Source organism: Brachyhypopomus gauderio, chromosome 4 (assembly GCF_052324685.1).
Source record: "Brachyhypopomus gauderio isolate BG-103 chromosome 4, BGAUD_0.2, whole genome shotgun sequence".
In the NCBI taxonomy this organism is placed as follows: Eukaryota; Metazoa; Chordata; class Actinopteri; order Gymnotiformes; family Hypopomidae; genus Brachyhypopomus; species Brachyhypopomus gauderio.
In genome coordinates, this window is record NC_135214.1 from 1,855,817 (window position 1) to 1,875,816 (window position 20,000).

At 44.7% G+C, this 20,000-nt stretch overlaps 1 protein-coding gene across 3 annotated transcripts in view; it reads right to left on the minus strand.

Annotated features, from left to right (window-relative positions):
• il1rapl1a (interleukin 1 receptor accessory protein-like 1a) overlaps positions 1–20,000 on the minus strand; it is a 68,027-nt gene that overhangs the window by 23,712 nt on the left and 24,315 nt on the right. For 2 of the 3 annotated variants that reach the window (XM_077001407.1, XM_077001406.1), the window contains exons 3-5: positions 6,230–6,515; positions 2,937–3,123; positions 2,603–2,756 (exon numbers count right to left, since the gene is read on the minus strand). In XM_077001407.1, coding sequence (XP_076857522.1) covers positions 2,603–2,756; positions 2,937–3,123; positions 6,230–6,515 — 627 coding nt within the window. Of the gene's footprint in view, positions 1–2,602; positions 2,757–2,936; positions 3,124–6,229; positions 6,600–20,000 lie in introns of all 3 variants that reach the window. The other variant, XM_077001405.1, reaches the window with a different exon arrangement.

Genomic DNA, 20,000 nt, shown 5'->3' on the forward strand with positions numbered 1-20,000 from the left:
TTCAGCTAAAACTTTTTTAAATTCACACATTTTGTTTGGGATTGGTGTAATGGGGAGCTTTGCAACTGCAGTTTTATTTGATTTTTGCAGTTTTAGCTAACAGATGCTTTTGCATATGCAAATGTTCCATTAAAAAATGCTAATTTAGGTGTTACTGAGGAAGAGATCAGCAAACGTTACGAACACGTTACATTTTGTGTGAATGGCGGTTTTCAGTGGACCAGTGGTCTCATGACTGGAAACAACTGTCTCCTGGTGGGTGTCTAATTGGCCTTGCCTAATTTACATGTCGGTTTTGATTGTCTTTCAACTTGGGTGTAGGTGAATTCACCGCAACGGTACGTTAACACCTGTGAGCTAATTTGAGCTAATTATCCCTACAACGACTTTATGAATAGGAACTAAATGCCGTGTCACACATTTTACGTTGTGTTGCACTTGTAGTTTTATTAAGATGTCCAACTATGTTTTGTAAATCTGGACAGTCTGAAAACTTAGTTTTCTTTTAAAACAGTCTAATCGTTGATTGTTACATCATCCGTTGATTGTTGTATAAAGGTTTAAAGTCTGATTGCTGCTTGGTTTAGTCACTTTATGCCTTAATTATCATTTCTCTGACACTTGCTGTAATGATGATGAGGGAGAAAAAGTTGCACTCCATTATAGTATCAGGCTTATGTAAGGAAAAGTTTATAGATATGTGCAGAAGTGCACATCACTTCACAAAATCCCAGTCGTATTAGGCCACAGGTACCTTCTGATCTACTATTACTGAGCACATGCATACCTAACCTGTTGCTTGCTGCTGTTAATGAGAGACCATCTGTTTTGTTACAAGCAGCGAGTCCACTGGAGCATGAATGAGCTGTTTTTTGGTTCATTGGGCAAATCCCCAGTGCTTACTTTAGCGTGATCAGAATACGTCAGCACACTACACAGTTCACAAAGCCTGAAAGTCTGGTGATCCAGAAGATCACTGCATGACACCATCAGTGAACCAGAGATCTCATGTTCAAAAAATCAGATTTTTTTTGTCAAAGAATGAATTAGATTAATAATGAGAAGAACATCTTCTAATCGTACTTCTTTAATCACATTAATATGGTCAAAAGGCGAACCTCCCGCCCCTCCTCCACTTCAGCCAATCAGTGCTCTGCCTCTCTCCCTACGTCCCACCAGCTCCACGCTGTCACCTCATTATTACCAGCAGTTAAAACATGTCGTAGGACTTACTAGGTCTTACTACAGCTTAAGCCTCTCAGCATGAGTTTGTGCTTTAGGGAATCTCTTGCTCCTGAGGCCAAATGTCTGTGCTGTATTTCTCTGTGATTTGCAGTTCTGTTTGTTCTGGGTTTGCAGCTGATGCCGTGTTGTAGTCTGTTTGCTCTCGTATTGATCTTGGACAGTGTGGTTGTTTACGGTGGCAGATTGCGGATTGGTTTCTGCCTTTAGTAAATGTGATTGCGAAGCATTTGTCCTGCCTACTGGATTCATTAGTTATAGTCAGAGGATACCGTTTCTTAATCTCAATATCTAGCATCAAGAGAGCACAGACCAGCACTGACTGCATCACTGTTTCAATATTCAACACTATATATATATATATATATATATATATATATATATATATATATATATAAATATATGTGTGTGTGTGTAAATACATAGCTGACTACTTAATTAACACCAGAATGATAACTTCTTTCATCTAATGTGATTGCAATTAGTGAATGCAGTTTTCGCACAGAAAAAAAATCAACCATGTGATTGCCTGTGATTTGCAAGAGCACGAACAGGAGCATCTGTGATTGGTCAGTGGACTCTGTGCACCCATCAGAAGTGCCTGAATAATGCAGGAATAATGCTGGAACACCCTGAGTCTTTCACCATTAGTTAACTGCACCTGCCCAAAGTCATGACCACAATTAATGTTCAGATAATTGTACAGGTCTTACCAACATGAATGAAGTGAACGGCAGAGATAAAGTAGGGCTGTGTGTCTTTATTAAGCACATGCATGTGTCTGAGTGTGTGTGTGTGTGTGTGTGTGTGTGTGTATGTGAACAGCTGTAAGGTCAATGCAATAATGGAGGTTAAGAATGTGTGTGTGTGTGTGTGTGTGTGTGTGTGTGTGTGTGTGTGTGTGTGTGTGTGTGTGTTTGTGTGTGTGTGTAATGCGCTAAAGTGGGTCTTCAGGGCTGTCATTGCTCTATAATGAAGTGCTTCATCACTGTAGTTAACATCACAAAGTCACAAAAAAACCTGAACGGTCTTTATTAAACAACAGGAAGGAGATAAGCACATTACATTTTTTCTATAATCTGTTCTGCAGTGAATACCTTGACTAAGTGTCCCAACCAATGGGACACTAACCCAGACTGCTGCTGTGTCTCCAGGCTGAGCTTCAGGCTGTACTCACAGCTCATTAGGTCTCTTTTGCTTATTGAAAAACATTCAGATCTTGGATGTCAAATAGCAAACGGACCATCACATCACACACACACACACACACACACACACACACACACACACACACACACACACACACATTCACCTATGGGGTAGCGCATACAAGAACACATACACAGATGAGAAGCTCTACCTGTCACACTCAGGTAAGTAGTCCTCCGCACGAGAAATCCTCCGAAGGGGAGCTCACAGGTGTAGTTACCAATGTCGTCCTCTGTCACCTCCTGGATGGAAAGTGTGTCTGCAGTCTGCAGTATAGTAGGTCTCCACTGCCAACCACTGCACTCCTGATCACCAGAGAAAAAGGGAGAGACAGAGAGAGAGAGAGAGAGAGAGAGAGAGAGAGAAAGAGAGCCAAGCAGAGAGCAGGATGGGGCTCAGAGACAGAAAACAAACACAGCGCAAATGTCTTATCAAATAAATATGGACGGAGGACGAGCAGCCCCGTCCCTGTGCGCCAGCACTACCTTGTACCAGGTTATCTGTGGTGCTTGGCCGGACTGGACGTAGTCCTGGATGTCGGGGCAGAAGATGATCTTGCTCTTGCCCAACTCGCCCTTCTCCGTGTAGCGCAGTTTGGAGCTGTAACAAGCCGCCGTGTCATTATCGGCCACCAGCAGAGACATGGAAACCTTCATACAGAACGTGGAGTTCCTGTCACAGGCAGAAAGACGCAAGCTCACACTCGGCACTGGAGAAGAACTCCCAGATCTGCCCTCTCCACCCACCCCTCGCAGGACTCCTGGAGAAGACGGAAACAAAACAGCTCAATCGGTGTGAAAATCGGTCCGACTCTACTGTCGCCTTAGTTTCGACACTTTAACCAGGTGTTACATATTTGTATCGTCCCTTGAAACCAGCCCAAAAAGTAATTATATTAATGACTTCATTGCTGATTTCAAATTTGAACGTGCTTGGTGAGTTGGAATTCAGTGCCACTGGTTAGATAATGAAATGTTAACTCTGCATGCTAACATAACTAGCGAGCTATTAGCTCTTGCTCAGAATGATGTGAATTACATAACTGGTGAGTATGTGCCTTCCCTTCCTGTTAGCTGTGTTAATATAAGGCGGCGTGGTCTTCTGCTCATCATTCAAGCTGTTCCAGTTCCCGCAAACATTTCTTAATGCATTATAACCTGTCACAGGTTTCTTTTGTTATCTTCTTTGCCTTTGACAATCCCGTCATCACTATCTTCCCAGGCCAACTAACATATTTGCACTTGCACACACACGCACACGCACACACACACACACACACACACACACACACACACACACTCACACACCTCGTATAGTTCACAGTTATTTGGTGCCTTGCGAGATAATGAGTGTATGTCCATTAAAAGTCCATTAAAGCAGGTTTTGTCAGAGGGCTTGGACTTTGATAGCTACTGACAAAATCTAGAATTAAGACCTTCCCCTCTTACTGGATTACCATGGTTACAGAGTGCTCCGGCTGACCATATGTGATGCATCTTCAGTTTTTCAGAACTTATATACACATTTACAACTCTGCTCCGTTCTCTCTCTCTCTCTCTCTCTCTTTCTCCCACTTTGGTTTCAGCCTTTACAGTTAATTATAGGCTATTTGTGTTTTGTGAGAAGCTTTCAAAACATGCCAACAAAGGCTCTTTCATATCTCTTAAACGATTACTGCAATGAATGTTCTTCATCCCCTGTGTATTTGTCATTCATGTTTTATGTTCAGATAAGGTGCGTCAATGAAACATGAAATAAAACTGTAATGTAGGAAAATATTAAAATTTGAAACAGCAACGTATTAAGACTGCTGTTAAAACATGCATTCCTGTCCATTCACACACGCGCGCGCGCACGCACTTGTTTTATTTTCAATGAGTCCCTATGCACTTGAACTTAAGCCCACTTAAACCCAAATTACATCTAAGAAAAGAGACTCGTACTTTAGTTTTACTCAACCTCTGTCCTGATGTACTCTGTTCTCTTCAAATTACAAATTTCCATTATATTAAGGAGTGCTACAGTGCTTCGCTTTTTCCTAAAAGCTTTTCTTCCTCACAGAGTAACCCAGCTAGCTATCACAGCGAACATAACTTATTTTTTTAAGTATGGGAGAAGGAATATACGACATTACAAACAACCCTCAAACGTTTTCTGCACTCTGATCCACGGAAAAGAGCAGTGAGTCCAGGCGGCGTGTATCGGCTGCTCCGCCGATCTGAAGAATAGACCTCGCAGATTTGTGTGCACGTGCTTGACAGCGTCTCGAGCTGGAGCAGCAGGGGCCTCGCGCAGCAGCGCAACAGAGCCCTCCACCCTCTCCACCACCCTCTCCACCACCCTCTCCCCTCCACAGGAGGTGTCGGAGCCGCGGGAGGCAGTCTGGTCTCTGTATTGCACGTCCTGCGCTGCGCTCTGCTCTTCAGAGATTGATCCAGAAACGCGCGCATTAGCGCGGCCGTTTATTCCCAAAGTGGTCCATCTGTCTGAAATAGCAACCGCTAGCGGTAGCAGTATTAGAAAGTGTTCAGCGCCGGGAAATATTCACTGCGTGGACGTCAAGCAGACGCTGGCGCTGATCCGGGATCAGTCCTTTTTCGGCCTCAGCCGCATGCTTTATTATGTGCCTGCGGGATTGCCCTGCACGCCCCTCGACCTGGGCTTCCTCCGGCGCCAGCAGCTGTCAAGCGCGTGTCGATCGTCACCTGTCCGTCCAGCTCTTTTCTAAGGAGCGCACTGTTATTGCTGCGTCGGCGAGCGGGACCACTATCTGTCAGTCCTGCGGGACTCCGACGCCCTAGCTCGTTATGTGCTGTGGCCGGTCACCCCAGGGGCAGGGCCGCGCGCCGGCTGCATGTAATTACCGCGTTTCCGTGGGTGCAGTATTTCTGCATGACAGTTAGTTTCAGGAGATGTGCCAGGTCGCCCATATAATGGGAACATGCATATTAAACAAGGGTGGCATGAAAGTCACATATGAAATATGAAATATGAAATAAAACTGTAATGCAGGAAAATATCAAAAATTTAAAACAGTGTTGAGACTGGAGTTTGCAGATGCATTCCTGTCCATTCACAATCACACACACACACACACACACACACACACACACACACACACACACACACACACACACACACACACACACACGTGCACACACCCAGGACACCGAATTGAAAGTGACATTCTGATGTGCAGATTATCAGATTTAACCTTAAACAGACAGACACCTGAGCCAATGAGAGCCCTCGAGAGCACCCGAGCTGTTTAATATGCGCGCTTGTGGCCTGAAGCATTGTGGGATAGTGTCAGAGTGTCACCGGCTGACTGATGGATGACAGAGCCTCCCTCTGTCCTCTGCTGTCTCTCACACCGCTCACTCACACTTTTACTGTCCCTGAGTTAAGTAACTAAGACACACACATGCATGCACACATACAAATGTGCACACACACTGTTCAGGAAAAGACGCACACGCAAACATCGCATAGCATTTGTGTGGTGGTGCAAAATCGCACACTATTATGAAATCAATCAATTATGAAATTAACCTTCATCACTCAAGAGGAAAAAAAAACCATAACATTATAAATTATGCTATTTTTTATATTAAGTATTTATGAAATGCATGTAAAATGTTTCGCACTTTACAAATACTTCCCCCGACTATCAGTCCATTTGCCTGTGTTAGTCACCGTGAGCTTGCACGCGCGCCGTGTGTGCAGTCGCACACGCGTGTGCATGCGGCCACGTGTGCATGCAGGCGCGTGAGCTCACCTCAGCACGCAGGAGTAAAGGCCCGCGTCCTGCAGCTCGGCGGGCCGGAACCAGATGGCGTCCTCCTCTTTGCTCATGCGCAGGCCGTCGAAGGAGATGGGCTCCTCGAAGTCCCCGTGGCCCTGTCCCGAGCTGCGGTACCACATGAGGCTGAGGCCGCCCGCCTGGGCCTGGGCGTAGCTGGCCCGGATGTAGCCGTAGAACAGAGCGCACTTGATCCGTACGGGCTCGCCCTGCAGCACGCGGTACTTCAGGTAGTCCACGGACCAGTCCGTACAGCCGTCCACTGCAGAGGCAGAGAGGGAATGATGGTCACGGCTCCGGTCAGTTCGCGCGTCAGCCGACAAGTCAGAGTGGTGCGAATCGTTTACTGAAAAAAGACAAAGTATATCAGCGTTTTCATAGGCAAAGAATCGTGGAAAAGTGAACGAACGATGTCTGGTGTGACATTGTTGTGACAGCACAGAGCACCGCAAAAACAAACTCAAGAAAAGTTTACAATGCTTATGGAAACAAGTTGCATGTCAATGGGTTCTTTGATGATGAGATAATGAGATTAAATGAGATTAGCTGATGAGATAACATACTCTAGGATGATAGGATGATATGATATAATCTAGGATGATTATGTAGTCAGTCAGACAGTAAAAACCAAGTTTACTAATTTGCATTAGAGGTGACACGACTGTCCTGGGACAAGGCCAGAGACCCATCTCGACTCCGAAAGTTTAGCAAGCAGTTAATTAAAAGGGACTCTCACCTTTAGGTAAACAATGCACACCCAGTGTGAAATGGATAATTATGAAGGGTGATCATAATTACTGTGAGGAATAAAAGACAGCATGAGTCAGAACGCATTTTGATTCCTCGCTGCAGTATTAAACAAGTTAACCCCTTGTGCTAATTACACGCAAAATCATTAGGTGCAATTAAACAATATGATTTATGATGTTTAGATGAGGGCAATAAACATGACCAAAAATAAAGGTGTATGTGTGCGGGGGGGATTCGGTGTAAATGCACGTAAGAGGACGTGAAGGTAAAAACGTGCATAAATTGCTTTATGCAATTTCAGAGAAAACAATCTCCTATAGTAATTCCCACTGTAAAACAAATGGCTTCTCCTATAAAACAAGACTAATAAAATAAGACTAGTTATGGAGAGTGCTTGCTTATAGCCTTTCACAAGCATATTCTGCTATCCTTCACCTATTAAAAACAAAAAAAAGAAAGTGTGCTGTTTGTTAATGGCCTCCCTAAGTAAAAAGACACAGGTCTGCCCAAATGAGCTGGAGGGAAGGTGCTCACCTCCTGTGAGCGGAGGAGAGCAAGCTGGCACACTCCCACTGCAGACGAAGCTATTCAAACACCACAGAACCAAGCAGAGGAACACACTGGCCAGACATCCTGTCCACTCTCTCACACACACACACACACACACACACACACACACACACACACACACACACACACACACACACACACACACACACGTGCACACGCACGCACACACACACACGCGCGCGCACGCACGCACACAATCACTCTCTCTCTCTCCCTCTCTCTCTCTCTCTCACTCTCTCTCTCTCTCTCTCTCTCTCTCTCCCCACTCTCGCCTTTATCCTTAGTCACACAGCTAGCAGAAAGCTTTGTGGGCACTCCACTGATCACCCTCACACTGACAACGCCTGAGGCAGGAGGACAGGCAGTGAGAGGCCAGGCCAGGAGCTGGGCCAGACTCCTGCTCCGTTAGTTAAGCACTTCCCAAACTGCACTGTGAAGTGGCAGAGCTGCTGCAGTGCCCTTGACCAAATTCACAAATGGCTAAATCTGGCTCTCTAATAACTTTCCAATTGAGTTCAAATTAAGCAAAGCCCATTATAGAACAGCTTTTTCCACAGCAGAAGACAAAATGTCATCGACTCTTTCTCTCAGCCCTCTTCAGGGCACGAGCTTTTTTGGTTTGTGGGGCATGCCCCCATAATCTACATCACAGCCTCTAGCAAATCTTACCAAACGCAGCTGCTTAAGGGGAAATACCACTGTGACACATAAACACTGGAACAATGTAAAGTTAAAAAGGACAGATATGTGCAGTTTTGTTTCCTGCAGGTTCACAGGCGACTGATTCACACGTGACTTGATGACGTGAAAAGTGACAAGATCCCACCCAACACTACACAACATGAAAGATCACATAAATGCTTTTGCAACCTTGCCAAAACACTTACGTCTATATGATAACTAACTAGCACCCTCTCTGTCTTCCACCATCACCCACCCTTAAACACACTTAAAATGTTGCCATGTGGCACACATGCTATATGCACACACACACACACACACACACACACACACACACACACACACACACACACACACACACACACACACACACACACACACACACACACACACACACACACTTTTCCTGCTGTGTTGTCTTGCACCTGGGTTGCATCAGTGTACACAAACTTTGTCTGCTATGTCACACATAGGTGTCAGAAGCTGACACAAGTAAACTGTGGTCACCTCCCCAGTGTGTCATAATTTGCATCACCTAAACAGAGCAGAACTGACCAGGGTACTGAAACCAGGCTACTTCGCTGTCCATGGTCCTGATCAATGAGAACTATAGCAGGAGTGTCATTTTGCACACGTGAGGGGCCAGCCACTGATCCAGTACTGGACTGCCCATGCACTGTAACCTACACATGCTCAAATATGTAGAAGAAGAGCTACACGCATGTACAGAGGCACATACCCCCCCCCCCCCACACACACACACACACACACACACACAAATTGAGCACACGGTTTTGTGACAGTTTCTCAGGTCAAGGGGATTACAGGTGGCGAGGCAACCCTGTGCTCTTCGGTCAGGTGTAATTTACATGGCAACACGCCACTACACTGACCTTTAAATGGTAGAGAGAGAGAGAGAGAGAGAGAAAGAGAGAGGCAAAGTCTGGCCCTTACCACCTTAACCATTTACTGAGGTAAAAGTAATGCATAATCCCCTTGTGAGGTGGATTTCAGGTGGGGTGCATCTCCAGCAAAAAAAAAAAAAAAAACCCTTAATTCTTTGCCTGAGTGACGCTCACCAGCACAGCTTCCCTGTGGCATTATCTGGGTAATAAATAAAATAAAGTGAATGGAATGGAGCGATGCTGAACCCACAGTTTTCCACCCCCCAACCCTCACAGTTTTCCACCCCCCACCCCCACAGTTTTCCACCCCCCACCCCCACAGTTTTCTACCCCCCACCCCCACAGTTTTCTACCCCCCACCCCAACAGTTTTCTCCCCTCTCCCCTCCCCCATCCCCGTCACACGGTTGTCTCCCCTCCCCCTCTCCCGGTTTTCTCCTCTCCCCCCCTTCACGGTGCTCTCCCTTCCCTGGAAAATGCTCAACTCATTTTTATATCTAAAACATCACATTTCCTTTCCCAACCCCTCTGATTTCAAATAAGTTATTCATAAGCAGGAAATAAACTCAGATCCTTCTCTCATATGCTCTCTTCATCAGTCCTGCCTTTACCTCTCTACCCATTTCCATTCTCCATTTTCTTTTAATCTTATCCCACCGCCACCCACCCCACCACCCACCCCCAACCCCTCTGCTAAATGAACGCTAAAGAGGCCGGCCGTCTCCAGGGTGAGACATCTTATGTAAGCATATGAGACCCTGACACGTTCCTGTGTCTGCTCTGCCCACCGCACTTGCAAAATACAGACAACAAGAACAGGCACAAAGCACGAGTATATTACCATAACAATAATGTTATGAATACATTTTCGTGCAAACACGGGTGAACGCACGAGCACACACACACACACACACACACACACACACACACACACACACACACACACACACACACTTCAAAACTGTACCTTCGTGCCTTATCAGAGGCCTCGGCGGTACTATTCTCCTCTCCTCTCACCGACCTTCACTAACAGTCCTTATCGCTGAAATAAACTCCAGAATCAGCACTTATCGTGTGGCGGGATTACAGCCGCGTGCTGTACAGGTCCGCTCTAACTCTCCACTGGGAACAAAGCAAGCCCAGGGACAGAGAGGCTTAGACACATAAGACGCCATACGCACCCGAGCTACAGAACACGGTGCCGGAGCTACTGGATCACGGGACGAGTGCGGTCCTGCCGGCCAAACGTTAAGAAGCAGCATATCTGTGGCCCTGGAGTGTCTGCGGTGCGCCCGGGACCCCTTAGTGCTCCTCTGTGGGTTGCTGGACTAAGTAACTCTCTTGTAATTAAGAATTCACACATTTTAATCCTTTTGTTTATTTTGTACAAGAACTGAATAAAGAGGGATTATCTTCTTCGCCCCTCACTGTGTGTCTTTTGGACACAGAGGTTTGTGTGTTCGTGTATGTGGGTGGGTGGGTGTGTTTGTGTGTGTTTGTGTGTGAGGGTGTGGGTGTGTCTGTATGTGTTTGGGTGTGTTTGTGTGTGTTTGTGTGTGAGGGTGTGGGTATGTCTGTGTGTGGGTGGGAGTGCAGACGTGCTTGCGATTGTCTGTGTTTGCATTTTGTGAGTTTATCACAATGGAGAACAATCTTGGCCAAACCATTCCTTATTGACTGCATCTATGTACATGTATGTGTGTGTGTGCCTGAGAGGCAGAGAGAGAGAAGAGAGAGAGAGAGAGAGAGAGAGAGAGAGAGAGAGAGAGAGAGAGAGAGAGGATCTAGCAGTACATTTCACACAGGCTAATGTACAGTTCCACAGAAGCATTATAGGGCGGTGGCTTACTTTGCGTGTGTGTGCGTGTGTGTGTGTGTGTGTGTGTGTGTGTGTGTGTGTGTGTGTGTGTGTGTGTGTGTGCTTGGGCTTAGAAGCTGTGTGCTCAACTCCACAGGGAAAACTCTCTGGACAGGATTACTACTAATCCTCTAAGATCCAACACCCCCCCACAAAAAAAAAAAAAAAAAAAAACATACACAAACCTATATTCACGTACACACAATACATATTCACACACAGACACATACACAGAGAAAATTACAATATACACAGAGATGCACACAACGTGTTAAGTAATCAGGGCCGTACACATATGCACATACACATGCAACACACATGCACACTGAAACACAGTAACAGTGTTCCATTATTTATAGCTACAGTAGTAGCCCATTCATCTAACCAAGTGGATATTGATACAGAGACATTAGTCCATTCATCAGCCCGATAAACACTGCTCAGCTCTTTAGTGGCACAGGACCACTGGCATTTTACTAAATGATACCAACACCTACTGTTTCAAGTAAACATGCACCTGAAAAATCCAGTCTCTCTGTGTCTAGATGTATAGATATGTGTATGTGTATGTGTATGTGGGGGGGTGTCTGTGGGTTCTTGTGACATCTCAGAAGAGAAGCTTAAAATAATGTGTGTATTTGTGTGTGTGTGTCTCTCTTTGTATGTGTGTGTGTGTATGTGTGTGTGAAAGAGAGACTGAAGAATGATGCTTTTAAGGAGTAGAGCAGGACTGTAGAAATGATGAACCTGCCACATCAGGTCTCACCATACACAGAACTGGTTATTATAGGAAGCGAATCAATTCTGTTTTACACACACACACACACACACACACACACACACACACACACACACACACACACACACACACACACACACACACACACACACACATACACACACACACACACACACACTTACATACACCATAAATATGTGTGGGGTAACAAATTGAAATGGTGGCCAAAGCTCAGACCAAAGAAAGATATTAAATAAATAAAATGTTGCAGAAGAGGAATAATCCTGTTATACATCAAAAAGGCTCAAGCGCTTTCCCATTTACACACACACACACACACACACACACACACACACACACACACACACACACACACACACACACACACATACACATACACACACACACACACACACACACACACACACACACACACACACACACACACACACAAACAGCGCATGCAGCTCTAAACAGAAGTGATATCGCCTTCGTTAGCTTTGACTACAATGTTGTGCATGAACGTAATGAACCAAAAAAAAACAAGCGGAAATGATCTACGATTAGAGAGGATGCGTGTGTGTGTATGTGTGTGTGTGTGTGTGTGTATGCATATGTGTGTGTGTGCGTGTGTGTGTGTGCATGGGTGTGTGTGTGTGTGTGTGCGTGTGTGTGTGCGTGTGTGTGTGCGTGTGTGTGTGCGCGCATGTGTGTGTGTGAGCGCGCGTGTGTGTGTGTGTGTGTGTGAGAGAGAGAGAGAGAGGCCTTTATACCATGTCTATTTTTCTTTCTGTATATTCTTTGTTCCTGTTTAAGTACATGTGACTAATAATTTTTCTACCTGGTTTGTGCAAGCAGTGACTCCATTGTACGTTCCTTTATACAGCATCTTGCTTACAGCAGTTGTTCCCAGCAGAGCAAGGACCACGTGAGACAAAAGAGCCAGACGGGTTTGAACGGCTTGAAACTGAAACACGACTGCCTGACATTTACACCTGCATTATTGTTGTGCTTAAATCAACACAAGTCAGCACGCACTGGCTACCAACTCTTTACCAAAATATCGATTACAGCATCAATATAGTAGGCGTGTGATCTTTTAAAAATATATTTATATATATATGGAGGGGGGGACATTGCTGGTCAAGCCCCATAACTGTGTTTAAGTCTCTAGTGCGACAGACTCAGTCAGACTGAAGCGAGGTGTAAATTACTGACCTAAACTTTGTATGCACTTCATCTGCAGATCAAGTTACCAGCAGGAAGATAATCACTCACAGAGAAAGCAGAGAAAGGCATCAATGAGCTACATAAAAAGGGATGGATTTTTGCAATTGAAAGCAAACTGTGGACAGGTGTATGTGCGAAAATATATTTGGGAAATCAGCCTCCAAAGTCGATTCAGCATTGCCTGTTTAACCATGTGACTGCGACATTTGCCGTTGGCATGAATTCAGCTGCGTAATTCTGCACTGGCAGGAGGAGGTGTGTGGGGAGATGAAGGGGCAGCTCTGGTTTCCTGCCATTTCCTTGTTAATTCTCCTTCAAATGGGCTTTAACGACGTCTGAATAAATATTAGTCCTCCAATGCTCTTCCATAAACAATTATGAAATATGCGAAGAGAGTGCTGCTAGCTATGAGTTATCATGATGTCACTAACTGTAGGTCGCCCCTTCCCTAAGGTCCCCCCCCCCCCCCCCCCCCACACTCACCTCCAAGTTGGCTTACCCATCTTATTCTCTGCATCTTGCCTTTGTCGGCTTTTTTCTTGACTTTGATGAGGAAAACAAGGTGCGTTCACCTAAGTGCTTCACGCACGTGAGAACATTACTCAGGTACACGTTACACAATTGCTCACTCATTAACAGGCTTTGCAGTATTACTGTTTTTCTCAGTTGCCTACAACAGTGGGGAACCGTAATCAGTCACCGAAGTTCCGCTTTCATGTTGATTGTATTAGTGGTGCGAAACTCCAAACACGTTTTATTAGATTTCACTCTCATTACAGATTCCTTAGACACGTATTTTCCCAAACTCTGCACACATTCTCAGTATGTAAGCACAATTTTCCTGACAAATACTCATGCTATATTTTGGCCAAATGTATTTCTTTATTTTATTTATTTAAATGTTGGAATCAGTGACAGAACTCAGCAGGACAAACACTAAGAAGCTTTTCTCTGCACTACAATATCAGTGCTAACGCATTAGAGACACAAGGTCAAGAGGATAAATCGATTGAATGGCAGGGTGCAGAGGCAGAGACCGACTGACACGTCTAAGAAAATATACGGCATTTCTAAATCTATTTTTATTTATATAGAAACGCCACACATGCAGGATATGTCATATCTACATGAGGAATGAACTGTCTAGACCTGCGAGCCAGGCGTTTATCCAGGGAGCTTCAGAACAAGGCAGGAAGTAGAAGAACCTGCTGTGAAAGGCTCGAGGAGCCGTTGGGGAAGAGAGAAGAGTCGTGGAGCGGCAGAGATGGAGCTGAGGGCAGGAAGACGGCCTCCACCCAACAGGCAAACAGTCTCGATTGAAATGCACGATTTCCTTGTTATAAATGTCATCGGACATGGCAAGAATGTGACAGACAGGCAAATGTTCAGCTTGTGCTATTTTACAGGAGCCTGTAAAAAAATATGGAGGCTCTGTTCTAGTCATTGGACGTGATTTATCGTGTTATCTGATGTAATATCATTACTGTTTTTACCCAGTTGAACATTCTTTCCTCTGTTGCCACTGGATGTTCCACAACTGCGTCCCTCGTCAGCACGAGACGCCGTCTCTGGTGTTCTGACGTGAACGTTTCGTTTCGAGGAGGATGTTCATCCTTTTGAAAATCAATGTTTAATTTCTCTTGCAATATATATAAGGATTTGCGAAATGTGTGTAAGGTCTTGAGAAATGTGTGTAGGAGCATTTAAGTGGAGAGATACTGTTTCCTAAAATGTGTGTAATCAATTTAGAAATCCTCAGCAATAGATAATAGGTTTAGCTCAATGTAGTGATTAACTTGTGCAGAATTGAATCTGTATGAGTAATTTATTTAACAATTATTATTTTATATAAGCACCTTGATGCTAGAATGTTTGTTCACTACATAACAAATATTTCAAGTAAGTACTCAAAGTGTAGTTATTTATACACCCACTGTCCATTTTATTAGAAACAATAATTTCTTCCAAGCTCCCTGTAGGTGTACGGTTAGAGACAGAAGCCCATCTGTTAGCATAGACATACTGTCAGCCTCTCTCTTCCCTGCTCATCACTGGTCAGATTCTGACCACAGGAGCCCTGCTGACCGGATATTATTTGGGTGGCAGACCGTTTTCATCCCAGCTGGTGGGTCTCACGCTGATATGTGTGCATCAGACACAGTAGTAATGCACATGGCTCTCACACTGATATTTGTGCATCAGACACAGCAGTGGTGGACGTGGGTCTCACACTGGTATGAGCATATCACACACAGCAATAGTGGTAGTGCAAATGTGTGGTGGTATGTGTGTGTATTAGACACACCAATGGTGGTTCTGGGTGTCACATTGTACCATCCGACATGTCTGTGTGTATAAGACGCAGTAGTGCTACTAGGGCTTTGACCATTTCGTGTTGAAGACCTGGATGGTACGCTGACCGGGACTGCACAATGACATCCTTTGAGAGTAATGCCATCGTTCTGAAATACAAGTTGGATTTTGCTGCCTTGCACGACAGAGAAGACACTACAAGGGATGTGCTCTCAGGGGACGAGTGCCCTCTGAGGAGAGTGGTTGTTTAGAGATTTTGTTGCTGTAGCTGTTTGTGATCTTGTCACATCACTTTGACTACTTCAAAGCTTCAGTGAATTCAGGGAAAGATTCCTGAAACCTCTTAACTATCAGAGCAGCACTGTGGAGAAGGAAGGGGCAGAAGTGTTGACTGATGATGTAATGTTGAGTGATGATGTAAGAGCGTATATGAGTGATGATGAGTAATGATGAGTAAATGAAGGAGCACGTTCATCTGCTAAAAATCTAGTTTTTCCCTCTAAAGGTTTTCAGACTGATAGAAAATGGACTCCAAGATGAGTGTAAAATACTTTGGGGAACGCCATCAAGCGTGACTCTTTTGAAGAATGCTTACTCGTTATTAAGCGTAATTGGGAGTCCAAGTTCTCACAACAGATAGGAGAAAAATGGTAGACTGACTGAAGAGTGTAAAACCATCCGCTTCAAATGCTCAGACACAACCAGAGAGGCTTCTGAGGTCATTATAAATGACTATGAACAGAAACCCAATGACCACCATGTGCACCACATGGACCACATTAAGGCCAAGCGAGAGCCACAGTGCTAGCATCTACTTGCACCTCCTCCTTGAGGGCGGCCATGTTACAATGAGGATGAGAATCGTCATGCCCAAGCTGGACTGTATCCAGACTTAGCTGCTCTATACAGGAGCTCTGAGTCAGAACCCTCTCATAACTGCATTCCCTCAGGGGAGGATAAATGTGACAGTGAATCAGAGGTTATTGAAGTCAAAGCACCTGAAATGGTGCAGGCGCGAATGTGTCCACTAACTCCGGTGGACACTCGGTTAAACTAGTTTGCCTCGCCACTTATAGGTTCTTTGCACCATCGGTAAACGTGGAGAAAATTGTCTCTTTGTTGATTTTCTAAAAGGAGAAAAGTTTCCAGTTGATATACGATCTCTAATCACTACTTTATTGAGGAATGATGTCTTTTTAAGTAGTGAGCATGGAAAGGATTTAAGGCCACGGTTGGATTACTTGGTGGACACAAGGTCACAAGGTCACAAGGCTAGCCGCGACAAGCTCAACAGGGCTGTGATGGAGAGCAGAATTTGGGACAGTGGGTTACTCAGAGCTCCAGGGGAATTTTGCTTGCTACACCCTCTGCTATTACTGCAATGTCACTTCACATTACAGTTCACAAATTGCGAGCCTTTTTAGGTCTCTGCAACTACTACAGGGCCTGGATTCATTCCGGCGCTGCTATAATACAACCTCTGGATGTCCAGCTTAAAGGTAGCCCTGGACAACATGACCCCATCACACACACACTCACACACTGATGCTTTTTTCACACACAGGCTGCTTTTGCACAGCTGACACGGCCCTGCCATCTGCTCCAGCTCTGGGCTTTTGTAACCCTGGCAAACCGCACAAAATCTTTGTACGGGAGGACTGTGGGTTCGTGACATCTTGTTTGATGCAGGAACACGGCGGTTCTCCTCGCCCCAGAGCTCACCGCTCCGCTGGATGCCGGAGTGTGAGGTATGGGTCCCTGTTTACCAAGCTGCCTTGTCTTGCTGCTTTGGCTTTTGTGCCGTGGACCCAGGAACAGTGGCCGTCAGATGCCCACGCTATGAACCATGCTGTTCTGTCAGTGGCAGCCTCGAGATGACTTGCCTTGACTCTCTTAACCGCTGTCGGTGTTGCGATTTAAAAAGGACCCATGAACAAGCCCCTTCTCTCAGCGATGGACATAACTGTGTTGAAACGTGTTCACCTTCCAATACCTTCCCCTTGATAATGCAGATTTGGTACTTTACACTGATGGGTCATCAACTCCATGTTGATGTCCAATGGCATCTAAATGGACAGTAATTAACAAGTCAGTTGGTGCATTACAATCCCCCCCCTCCCCACCCCCCTTACTGCTCAATACGCTGAGCGGGTGGCTTTAACTTAAGCATACGAGCTCATTAAGGGTCAAAGGTTCTGTATTTCCACAGCCTCTCGGTTTGCTCTTGGGACACGATTATGGACACATGCAAAACGTTTCTCGACATTCACAGGCACCCTGGTTAAGAAGGTCAGATGATGCAGGTATTGATGGAAGCAGTTAAGCTAGCCTCCAAATTAGCCAATTGTGAAAATGAAAGTACACAGTAACAGCTTCACTGACATGGTGGCTAAAAAGGCAAGCTGGGGTCCTTGGGCCTAAAAAGAGTGTAAATGTTGATTCAAAAGTTATTTGGACCAAAGGAGGAATGCTATTAGCATTCCGAATTGCTAATTCCTCGACTGGCCACTCAAATTCACTCTCTAGGTCACTCTCCAGTTTTCACACTCTTTGTGGAACCCTAAATTTAGAACACCTGCAAAAACTATAGTTCAGGTCAATGTGATCCATCAAATACAGACTCCTGCTGAGAAGACAGTCAGTCCAGCAGGTGGGTTCTGTCATTTACAGGTAGACTACTTTACACTGCTGAAATGTGGGGGGAAACAAGATATCTTGGTTGTTGCTGACAATTTTTCCCATTTGACAGAAGCCTATCTAACAGCAAGAGGCACTGCCACACACACCTCTCAAATGCTAGTGTGGGGCTTCAGTCCCCGGTGGGGACTTCCTGTACAAATGGAGTCAGACTAAGGCACACACTTCACTGGGCAGGCAGTGCAAGAGGTTTGCTGACGTTTGAAAATAAACTGGAAATTGCAATTCCCCCTAAAAACCACAAGCTTCTGGACAGGTGGAGAGAACAGTTACGTAATCTCCACAATCAAGGAGAAAAAGGGACCGAAGACCTTAGACACAGCCTTCCTAAAAACAGCGGGAGAAGCACTGGTATGGATGCATCAGACACAGCAGTGATAGTGGTAGTGGGTCTTGCACTGGTTTGTATGTATCAGACACAACAGTGATGGTAGTGGGTCTTGCACTGGTATCTGCGTATCAGACACAGCAGTGCTGAAGCAGGTTTTACATTTGACAGTGTCAGTGTTCAGAAAGATCTGCCTCACAAACGATCCAACCAATAGTTAGTAAGACTTGGAAGATAACTAATGAAAATTAGCCAGCATCTGATGAGAAGTTCTAGACACATTATTAGGAACAAATTGTTAGTAGTTCCGGGTTGGTCTCCCCTTTGCCATTATGCAGTTACATGCAAATTTATCTGCAAATCCAGGATGTTAATCTTCTCTTCCACTCCATCTCAAAGGTGCTTTAACTGGATTGACATCTGGTGACTGTAGAGACCATTTGAAAACAGTTAACTCACTGTCATGTTCAAGTTTGAGATACTGTGAGGGTGGATTAATGCTTTCATGTTGATTAACATATTATATTATATTATATTATATAAACCACGAAGAAAAGAGGGCCTTCATGTGTGTATGTATATATCTGTCAGTCATATGTGCTACGGAAGCTCTCCTGTGGGACTGAACCGGCGAGCTAACCTTCCATTCACTGCACAAGGACTGCCATGTTGAGAGAATCTGACCTGGTTGTATAGCCATCACAATTTGGCCCTTGTCAAAGTGCCTCGTGTCCGTATGCTTGCCCCCACATTTCCTGCTTCAAGACTCACTGTTCATTTGCTGTATAATATATCCCACGCCTTGACAGGTGCCGTTGTAACAAGACAATCAATGTTATATGTTATTCACTTCAGATGGTTTTAAATGTTACTGAGTTACTGACTGATCATATTATATATATACTATATACTATACTATATATATATATATATCCGGAATATATATTGAAAAGAAAGAGAGAGGAAGTGTGTGTGTGTGTGTGTGTGTGTCACACGTGTCAGTGTATGAGTGTGTTAGCTAGACATGAAATGTCAGGAAATACAGCCCATTTTATTGATATGGAAAAGTCACTCACTCAGAACTGCACATAATTAAATGTCACAGCCTTCAAAAAATAAAGAGAGACAGAAAGCAGGAGGGCTAATTCTCCCCTCAAGACAGGAGTCAGCTGTAGGTAAAAAAAAACAAAGTACAAAAAAGAAGCATGTCACAGATAGTTGATAAACTATTTGAACAGACAGAATTTTTTTTGCTTCACTTCATACTTTCCTAAAGCTTCCACTAAAATAATCCCTCTCCAAGATGACCTATTTAGTGCAGAAGCAGCTTCAGTAATTGAGTAAGTAGGGGACTCAGCGCTTTGCTGTTCACAGCAGACGATCCTGCAGAGTCCTGCAGAGATTTTGCACAGCCATTTCATGCTGTTGACTGAAACCTTTATTTTATACAGAATAGTGAATCCTATTTTTTAGAAACAACTTTCAAAAGTTCCTTTCCTCCTTCTCATCTCCTTGGTCTGTTGTTCTCTGTGATAGTGAGAGTGTGATAGAGAGAGAGAGAGTGTGATAGAAAGAGAGAGAGAGAGAGAGAGAGAGAGAGAGAGATGGAAGCCAGTGATGCTAAAAATGGTTGTTTGGTTTAGACATTCAACTGCACCCCAATAAAAGTGGCATGTT